Below are 10,939 nucleotides of genomic sequence, written 5' to 3' on the forward strand. Positions count from 1 at the left end.
CCTCGCACGTGCTAGGCAAGCGCTCTACCGTTGAGCCACAATACCAGCCCTACAAATTACTTTAATAGAGATGTGGGCAATGTTGTAGGTACACAAAGGAAGGGACAATTAACTTTGCTTTTGGGGTAGGGGTGTAGGGTGCAGGGGAATAGGTTCAGAAGACATAATAGCTGTGTTCTTAAAAGAGGAACAAGAGTTTACCATGCAAGAAGAAGGAGATCTTTCTTTCCTTGCTAAGCTGGTGAGCTGGCTTCAAACTTGGGCCAGCTTCCTGAGTAGCTGGGATTACAGGCATGTACCACCACACCAACCTGAGGGAGGTGTTTTCAGCTAGAAGTTCCCAAAGAGTAATGAACATAAATGAGGTATGTCCTTGGCTGCTGCCTCAATTGTATCTCTCTGAACATAAGACCTTTGAGGCTTTGAGCTCTAGATCCTTCAACCTGGGGCCCACCCAAGAGGCTGATATCAAAATTTCCTTGATGGGGACATGATGATCCTCAGACCAGAACCTTGAAAATGAGTCCTATCTAACACGATTTTACTATCTCAAAATATGACGTCCTAAAAAGCAATGAACTCTCTAAAGTATGTTTGCTCACTCAATGAATACTTATTATCATGCATCCAGGTAGCCAGTGACAATTGTACAATCAGAGCTATGTAAATGATACACTCGAATTGTGAAACTATGCAGTATACAACTAACCTACTATGTGTGGAGATCTGACTGGTACCAAGCACTACCCCAGAAGCCAGAGTTGAAACAATGAACAAAGTCCATGCAATACAGAACCTATCACCTAGGGAGACAAAGAGTACATCAATATCGGGTGATAAGGGCTATATATGATAGGGCCTGCACATGCGAGGAGCACTTTAGCTGACGAGGGATCAGGAAAGGCTTCTTGGAGCATATGGTTTTTAAGTAAAACTTGAAGGACAGGAAGGATTTAGCAAAGAGAAATCCAGGAGAAGAACCAGAAAGAATTTCAAAGCAGAGCATGAGGAACAGGATGTTAAAAGATGAACTTAGAGAAATAACCAAGGCTTAGGAAGAGTTTAATTATTGAATACTTATGATATGTGGATACAACAGTGAACAATGCCAACAAAACTCTGTTTTTAGAGCTTACAGCCTAGTGGAATCACTAGTGGAATAGTCACAAAATAAATATAAAATACAAATTGTCATAAGTGATAAATAAAGAAATAATAGACAGCTATGACAACATAATAAGCATATCTACTTTAGAATGGAATATCAGCAAAGGTTTCTGAAAAAATGACATTTGAAATGAGACCAGAATTCAGAAGAAATGGTTAACAGTGATTATCCTCAGGTGGAGAAAGTAAGTGGCTAGAAGAAAAAGGATACTAACTTTAAGTGCCCCTGGGTTCAATCCCCAGAACAAAAGGAAAAAAGAATTCAGAGTTGCTAGTCACCCTCTTTAAGTACATAAAAATTCAATCATCCACCAGTGATTTCAGAAAACAGAAGGAAAATTGATCTTTGAGATGATGATACATCTGAAGTTGAAAGGGCCGCAAATGCTTGACTCAGTCTCATCTGCAGGAATTCCTTGGCAAGGAGACATTTTCAAATTCAGTTTGGGCAATTCCTATAATTAGAGCAGCTGGTTAATTAAAAAGCTGGTTCAAACCACTGTTAAATTAACCATTTTCCCCCTTAAATGAAAAGTTTGTTTCAAATTACCAGTGGTTAAACTGTTTAATTATCCAGTTGTTTTAATTGTAAAATGTGTAAGTTTGAAAGCCTCTGATTTCCTGTAAATTCAACTGGATTCTTTCCCCTTGCTTGAGTCATTAAGCTGGGTTTCCTTCAGTCACTTTAACATTGCAACCTCATGAGAAAAAAGAGCACTCTTCACTGACAAAGACACAAAACCTCATATCTCAAAAAGAGGCTTTGAAAAACTTTCAGTTACCACAATTACAAGATACTGATTTCTCCCACTTGGCTTCTTTTCCCTGTATATATGCCAGAGAGAACTGTCCTTCAATATCCTTGTTTTCTAAACTAAGAATTAAACCTGTCAATCTAGAATGGGAATAGACAACTTTGTTTAATTATTACCCTTTCGAAAAAGGAACAAACAATTTTAGATTTTAGCAGGGCTATGCAGGTAGGGAAAGGGGGAAAAAACTGGGATAATCCCAGCCAAAACTCTAATTACAGGATATTGTCTCTATCCATCAGACTATAAGTCCCTCAAGGGCAGAGAGAATGCAAGAACCTGGCAAATGATGTATGCTGTTAGTATACATTAAAATAAATAAATAAATAAAAATTTAAAAACACCATGAATGGTTCTTTTTACTTGTATTGAGCACATATCTTTATTTTATTTATTTGTTTGTTTGTTTATGTGTTGTTGAGAATCGAACCCAGCGTTTCACACATGCTAGGCAAGCACTCTACCACTGAGCCACAACCTCAGCCCCCATAAACGGTTCTTGAGTTAGTTTAAGAAGATAATCTGCAATGATTTGCCCTTGGCAAATTTCTCCCTGCAGCTGCCCACTTTTTTCCTTCAAAAATTATTCATACTCCTTTTAGTTCTAATGACTTGGATTTGAATATACCATGTCTCTCTGACTCTACCTTTTTGCTCACACTGTGATAAGAGCACTCTAAGTACTACTCATTTTTAGCCTCTTCAGACCTTTTTTAATATATTTACTTCTACCTGTCTACTGTGCTTACATTAATAAGAAAAATATGGTTATCAGTACCAGGCCTATTTATGGCTTAGATATGAGGTAACTCCCAAAAGCTCCTGTGTTCATGCAATAATGTTCATAGGTAAAATGACTGGATTGTGAGCTGTAATCTAATCAGTTCATACTAGTTTGAATGGACTGACTGGCTGGTAACTGTAGGCAGGTGGTGGGTGGCTAGAGGAGGCTGCTGGAACCCAGGAATTCATCTGCCTTCGGCCCCTACCACCCTACTCTTTCTGCTTCCTGGATGCCATGAAGTGAGCAGTTTTCTTCTGCCATGTCTTTTGGCCCTGACCTGCTGCCTCTCCTTAGGCCTAGAGCTATGAATTCAGTCATCTATGGATGACACCTCTGAAACCGTGAACCCCAAAATAAACTTTCTCTCCTCTAAGTTGTTCTTGTCAAGTATTTGGTCACAGGGGCGCAAATCTAACACATGGCCCATCCATGTGCAAACCTAACTATCCACATGGCCCATAAACAGAGGCAGCAGGAATGGTACCCATGGCCCATATATACACAGAGTAGACAAATAAATGTAAAATTAGGGTACTGCTCTCTACTCTTCTTTTCTGAATATCTTATAATTCAATTTGAAAATTTCCGGTGTTAAAGATATCCTAAAGAACATAGGGGCTGGGGATGTTGGCTCAAGCGAGTAGCACGCTCGCCTGGCATGCGCGGGGCACTGGGTTTGATCCTCAGCACCACATAAAAATAAAACAAAGATGTTGTATCCACCGAAAACTAAAAAATAAATATTAAAAAAATTCTCTCTCTCTCTAAAAAAAAAGAACATATGAAGGGGCTAGGAATGTGACTTAGTGGTACACCACTTCCCTAGCAAGCATGAGGCCCTGGGTTTAATATGCAATATCCCCGCCACCACCCCATGCACCCCCCGCCAAAAAAAATATATATATATATGAAAAATGGCAGGGTTGGGGTAAAACAAATTAAAAAGCCAACAATGCTATCTTCTCTCAAGTAAAATTACCTTGGCAAGCCAACAGTGGTTAAGTTATTCTGGGCCATAGGGCTGGGGTTGTGGCTCAGTAGTAGAGCACTTGCCTAGCAGTGTAAGGCACTAGGTTTGATCTTCAGTATCACATAAAAATAAACAAATAAAGATATTGTATCCATCTACAATTAAAAATATATTTTTTTAAAGTTATTCTGGGCCTTGAAGCCCTCTAGGGACTGGTATTTCCTGAGCACAACTTAAAAAGAACAAAGAAAAGGATAAATGGCCAGTAATATATGTTGAACCAACTAATAAGTAAAGGCACACAAACCACAAATAGTCTTTTAAAACTTATATTAGTAAATATTAAAAGTAATAATACTTAGTGTTGATGAGTATATGAAAAGATTCTCAAATATCAAAGTAATATTAAATGATGCAATCTTTCTGGCGAACAATTTGGTACTATACATCAATAGTTCTAAAAATATACATTTCCTTGACCCAAGAGTTCTACTTTTAGAAATGTATCCTAAATAAATCAGACAACGGCACAAAAATTAGTGTACAAGGATGTTCTTCATAGTGTTGTTTACACTGCAAAATCTTGGACATAACTTAAATTTTTCCAAATAGGAAATTTTTGAGTATATTATGCAATTATCCCCTACCATTTTTTTTCAAAAGATCCCTATTAGATCTATTTCAATGGCACTTTACATGTCATTTGATCTCAGCTTTAAAAACAAAACAACTGGGTGGTAGAATGAGACATACTACATATATACATTATTTTATATATATATATATATACACACACACACACACACACCATATATATAGTGTATATATATATATATATATATATATATATACACTATATATATACACCCTATATACATGTATGATTACACTACTGTTGTGACTCAGCACCATGTACAGCCAGAGGAATGAGAAATTGTGATCCATTTGTGTACAATGTGTCAAAATGCATTCAACTGTCATGCAGAACTAACTAGAACAAATTTTTAAAAACAAAAAATAAAATAAGCAAAAAAAAAAAAAACCAACCTCAGAATTAGGTAGCAAATAGATACTAATATATACAACAAAACTATGTACAGGGGGCTGGGGTTATGGCTCAGTGGTAGCATACTTGCCTGGCATGAGTGAGGCACTGGGTTTGATTCTCAGCACCACATGCAAATAAATAAAGGTCTACCAACAACTTAAAAAATTATTTTAAAAAAAGCTATGTATTGTAACTAACAAGCAGTTTGATACTGACATCCAACATACAGAACAATGAAACAAAGTTAAAAAATAGTCCCAGATCTATATGAAAGCTTAGTATATAATAAAGGTAACATTCTTAAACCAATAGGAAAAAATTGAATAAATGTTGAAACAACTCACTACCCATTTTGGGGGAAAAGCTTCTAATTCCAGATGGACCACCTATTTAAAGGAAAAGAAAATACCAGAAGATAACATGAAAGATTTTTTAAAATAATCTTGGAGTAGAGAAGATCTTTCTAAGCATGAAAGAAAATCTAGAAATCAAAGATTACCTCTTAACTATATAAAAATGTAAAATTTCTGCAAAAATCAAAGTGAAGGGAAGGTGGCTGGCAAAAATATAAAACATATAAAATATAAAAATAATAATTTCATTAATATATAAAAACTATATTAAAAGTTCTTACAAATCAAAAATTAAAAAGTAAACAGTTCAATAGAACAATGAGCAAAAAATATAAACAGTCTGGCCTGGGGCTGTGACTCAGTGGTTGAGTGCTTGCCTAGCATGTGTAAAACACTGGGTTCAATTCTCAGCATCACATAAAAATTAATAAAATAAAGATATTGCATCCATCTACAGCTAAAAATATTAAATATATATGTGTGTGTATATATATATACTATATATACATATATATACATACATACATATATACACATACATATATATACATACATATATATACATATTTTATTTATATTTATATACATACATACATATATATATATATATATATATATATATATAAACAGGCAGTTCATAGGGAAAGAAATTAAAATTATAATGACCAATAAACATATGAAAAAATGACAAACTCTCAAAAAATGCAAATTAAAACAATGTGACATGGGGCTGGGGCTCAGTGGTATAGCGCTTGCCTAGCACATACGGGGCACTGGGTTCGATCCTCAACACCACATAAAAATAAAATAAAGGTATTGTGTCCAACTACAACTAAAAAATAAAATATTAAAAAAAAAACCAATGTGACATAATATTTCACGAGCAAAAAATTAAATAAAATGCTTTGTAAAAGTCGATTTGGGCCACAAAATACAAATATAAATTAATAGTTTTCTAAAGAGCAATCTTGTTATACTTACCAAAGTTCTTAATTCATAATCCATTGACTCAGAAATTGCAGTTCCAGGAATTTATCTTATAAATGTAGAGACACAGTTTAAAAAGTATATGTAAATGGTTGTTGCAGCATATTTTGAAGTAGCAAAAAACTAAAAATAACCTAAGTGTCCAGCATTAAGACACTGTCATACATAGACACAATATATATCTTCACATGTGCATTATAAACTTTCCTGAAAGACATACGAGAAGGACTCCTGAGTACAGTCAAACCAATAGGAAAAAAATGAATAAATGTTGAAACAAGTCACTAGCCATTTTTGGGAAAAAGCTTCTAATTCCAGATGGACCACCCATTTAAAGGAAAATAAAATAGCTCAGTGGTAAAGTACATGCTTAGAATGTGCAAGATGCTGGATTAAATCCCCAGCACACACATACACAAGATATATAAGAAACTTATATCAGCGGCTACTACTGACTGGGAAAGACAAAGAATATTTAATTTTTCATCTTATTCTGTTTTTGTTTCATTTATATTTACTTTTACCATGTATCCATTTCATATTTTTAAATTTGTTCTAACTAGTTATACATAACAGTAGAATATATTTTGACACATTGTACACAAATGGAGTATAACTTCTCATTCCTCTGGCTGTACATGGTGCTGAGTCATTCCAATATTGTGATCATACATGTATATAGGGTAATAATGTCTGTCTCATTCTATCCTCCTCCTTCCCATTCCCACTGCTTCACCCCTCCCCTCATGCCCCTCCGCACAATCCGAAGTTCCTTCATTCTTCCCTACCCTTCTCCAATTTCATATTTTTAAAAGTTGATAATTTAAATAGTAATTTTTTAAAAAATCCTTCCTCAGAATCTTTATTTGTTCTAAACAAAGTTTGCCTCTGGTTTAAGGAAAAGAGATGAGTCTAAGGAAAGGGAATAAAGATTTGAATATAACCCTTGTTGTTTTGTTTTTAATACAAAAATAAAAAAAGACAACAAAAATCTGACAAAATGTTAATAGTTCCCAATACAGGGGTTTTTGAACATATGACCATTTTTACTTTTCTACAGATTTAACTTTCAATTAATAATAAAAATACAAACCACATGACATGTGCAATGGCGCAGCGCTGCGCGCAGCGACACACGACACACACACACACACAAATCCTTCCCTCAACCCCATATCCCTCTCCAGCTCCTGAATCTCTTTTCCAATTCAATCTCACTTCTTAACATTGTTTATAGTGGCTTTCTCTAACTCCTGAACTTTCATTCACTTGTCAACTCATTCCACCCATTCCATCTACACAGACTGCTCTCCCTAAGGTCACCAATGATCTCTATGTTGTTAAAATGCATACAATATTGTTACACTCATATCTTTCCTGGTCTCTCAGCACAAGAAATTGAAACTGTGACATAGTTGACCACTCTTTCCTTCCCAAAACACTCCTCCTGCCTGCCGGGAAACTATACTATCCTGTTTTTTTCCATCTTTCTTCATTAGCCATTTTTCTCAGGATCTACTAATCCATCCTCTGTCTTTTCTCCTTAGGTGATCTTATTCACTCTCATGGCTGCAATTAAAATCAACAAAATGATGACTTCCAAACTTATAGTTTCAATCCAGACCTACAGTTTGAACTAAGAATCAGCATTTCCAGTGTCCTACTTAATACCCTCAAAGGCACTCCAATTCAACATGTTCAAACTCAAAATTTTGCCCCCATTCAAATGCAGCCATTCAAAATAATAATGTAGATATTTTTTAGTATAAATATGTTCACCATAGATAAAGTGAAAAATAGAAGATTAGGCTGGACATGGTGGCTCATGCCAGTAATCCCAGCCACTCAGGAGGTGGAGGCAGGAGGATCACGAGTTCAAAGCCAGCCTCAGCAATTTAGCAAGTCGCTAAGCAACTCAGTGAGACCCAGTCTCTAATAAAATACAAAATAAGGACAGGGATGTGGCTCAGTGGTCAAGTGCCCCTGAGTTCCATCCCTGGTAGCCCTCCCCCCCAAAGAGAAGGTTATAATAATGTTTCCATTATTATAACACACACACAGAATAAGGGAAAAAAATACAATATGTTGTGACAGAAAAAGAGCAAGCAACCTGTTAAGATATATGCCAAGGGGGGCTGGGCTTGTGGTTCATTGGTAGATCGCTCGCCTAGCACATATGAGGCACTGGGTTCAATTCTCAGCACCATACAATAATAAGTAAATTAAATAAAGTTATTGTGTCCATCTACAACTAAAAAAGCATTTTTTTAAAAAAGATATATGACAAAATGTTACATAATAATCTTCTTTTTTAGTTTCTTCCTGAGTGTGGTGTGGGTGCGGATGTGTTCTCCATATTCACAAAAAGAAATGCTTTTTACTTTCTTTTTTTTTTTTCATTAATGGCGACTGAACCCAGGTGTGCTTTACCACTGAATGTTATCCCCAGCCCTTTCTACATTTTGAGACAAGGTCTTGCTGAGTTGCTGATTCTGGCCTCAAACTTATGACCCTCCTACCCCAGCCTCCTGAACAACTGGAACTACAGTGCCCCCACACCTGGCTGCTTTTTATTTTTTTATTTTTATTTTTCTAATATTTTTTTTTAATTTTTTAGTTTTCGGCAGACACAACATCTTTGTATGTGGTGCTGAGGATCGAACCCGGGCCGCACGCATGCCAGGTGAGCACACTACCTTTTGAGCCACATCCCCAGCCCTGCTTTTTAATTTTATAATCATATATTCTTAGTTTTTAAAAATTCTCCTGATAGGATGCAATATAAAATTCAGAGTATCAGCTATGATGTTTTCTTTCTAAAACTGTTGGAACTAAAGCTTTTAGATCTAACTTCCAGTTTGTAGGAAGGGGGCAGAAGAACATGTTATGCCATGCCATGAGAAAATAAATAGACAAATCAGAAGAAAGGATATTCTTTAAGATAAATAGTCAAGTCTCATCAAAAACATCACTGTTGGACTTGGCATGGTGGTACATGCCAATAATTCCAGTGACTCTTCAGGCTGAGGCAAGAGAATGGCAAATTCAAGGCCAACCTGGGAAACTTAGCAATACCCTGTTCAAAATAAAAGTTAAAAGGACTGGGGATGTAGCCCAGTGGTAGACTGCCCATGGGTTCAATCCCCAGAACTGTTTTAAAAAACAACAACAACAACAAAAAACACTGCTGGGCTGGGTTTTTTAGTGATAACCAGAACACCTGTCCATCAGGTGTAAGGCCCAAAATTCAATCCTCAGTATTAAAAAAAAAAATCACTATTATCAGAGAAGAAAAGTGGCAGAACTGTTTTAGATTAACAGTGACAAATGGCAAAATGCAAAGTGTGAAATTTCAATCAGAAAAGAAATTTGAAGGACAACTGAGAAAATGGATAGAATGCTAGATGATATTATGGCATTATTATTAACTTTTTTTGAGAGAGATAATGGCATTATGTTTCTTCAACAGAACACAGAGAATGTCCTATGCATGCTGAAACATTTAGGGATGAAATATCATATCTGATAAGGAAGGTTAACATGACAAAATATTGATAGCTAAATCTAAGTGGTGGGTATTGAATAAGTGCTCACTGTATTATTCTTGAGAGAAAAAATATTTCTTTTTTTTTTCAATTTTTTAGATGTTGATGGACCTTTATTTTATTCATTTATTTATATGTGGCACTGAGAATCCAACCCAATGCCTCACACACGCTAGGCAAGCATTCTACCACTGAGCCACAAACCCAGCCCCAAAATTATTTCTTACAAGACTGTAAGCTTCTAAATGGCAAGAAATAACTATATCCTTGCTTTTTGTTATTGTTTTTGTTTTATTTTTTTACGGGTACTGAGGATCAAATCCAGGGACTTGCACATGCAAGGTAAGTATACTCCAAGTGAGTATACTACCATGCTACACATCCCCCCAGACCATATCTTCTTCCTTTTTTTTTTTTTTTTTGTGTGTGTGTATGTGTGTATGGTTCTGGAGGTATTGAACCTATGGGTGCTCTACCACTGAGATACACCTCCAGTTCCATTTTTTTTTTTAATTTTTTATTTTTGAAACAGGTTCTCACTAAGTTGCTGAGGCTGGCCTCAAACTTGTGATTCTTCTGCCTCAGCTTGCAGAGTCACAGAATTACAGGGATGCATCACCATGCCCAACCCCAGCCCATATCTTCTTAATTTTGTATCCCTACCACCTAACAAACACCTTGGTACAATATATGTTTACTGAGAGAATGAATAAAAAAAACCCGTATTTTGAGATACTGGGCTTTGGGTCTAGTAGCAGTGGTGGTTCCTAACACATTGTTACTATCCTTTAAAATAATTAACATGGGCTGGGGTTGTGGCTCAGCAGTAGAGCACTCGCCTCACACATGTGAGACCCTGGGTTCGATCCTCAGCACTATATAAAAAAATAAATAAACAAAATAAAGATATTGTGCCCACGAATAACTAAAAAAAATAAAATAAAATAATTAACATATGTAAAGCCTCTTACACTGTCTTGCCTAGCAGGCACTGAGTCAGTTAGTTTCCTTCCTCACTTACACATACCTTTATCTCTAATACTATTCAGTCACATGACAGATAGCATTAGACTCTAACAATTGCTTTAAAATTTGCCACATGCTACACAGTAAAAATGGAAAGTAACTGGGTTGACACAGAGAATGAAATTAGCGGAGCTGGGAATATGGCTGTGATAGAGTGCTTGCCTGGTATGCATGAGACCCTGAGTTCAATCAACAGCATGGCAAAAAAAAAAAAAAAAAAAAAAAAAAAAAAAAAAAAAAAAAAAAA

At 35.8% G+C, this 10,939-nt stretch overlaps 1 protein-coding gene across 2 annotated transcripts in view; it reads right to left on the reverse strand.

Annotated features, from left to right (window-relative positions):
- Mrpl48 (mitochondrial ribosomal protein L48) overlaps positions 1–10,939 on the reverse strand; it is a 55,122-nt gene that overhangs the window by 27,225 nt on the left and 16,958 nt on the right. Inside the window, exon 1 of one of the 2 annotated variants that reach the window (XM_048788080.1) lies at positions 5,126–5,147. The exons of the other annotated variant lie outside the window; for it this stretch is intronic. Coding sequence (XP_048644037.1) covers positions 5,126–5,132 — 7 coding nt within the window. The 5' untranslated portion in view covers positions 5,133–5,147. Of the gene's footprint in view, positions 1–5,125; positions 5,148–10,939 lie in introns of those variants that run through there. 2 annotated transcript variants of the gene reach the window in all.

Source organism: Marmota marmota, unplaced genomic scaffold (assembly GCF_001458135.2).
Source record: "Marmota marmota marmota unplaced genomic scaffold, marMar, whole genome shotgun sequence".
NCBI classification, from domain to species: Eukaryota; Metazoa; Chordata; class Mammalia; order Rodentia; family Sciuridae; genus Marmota; species Marmota marmota.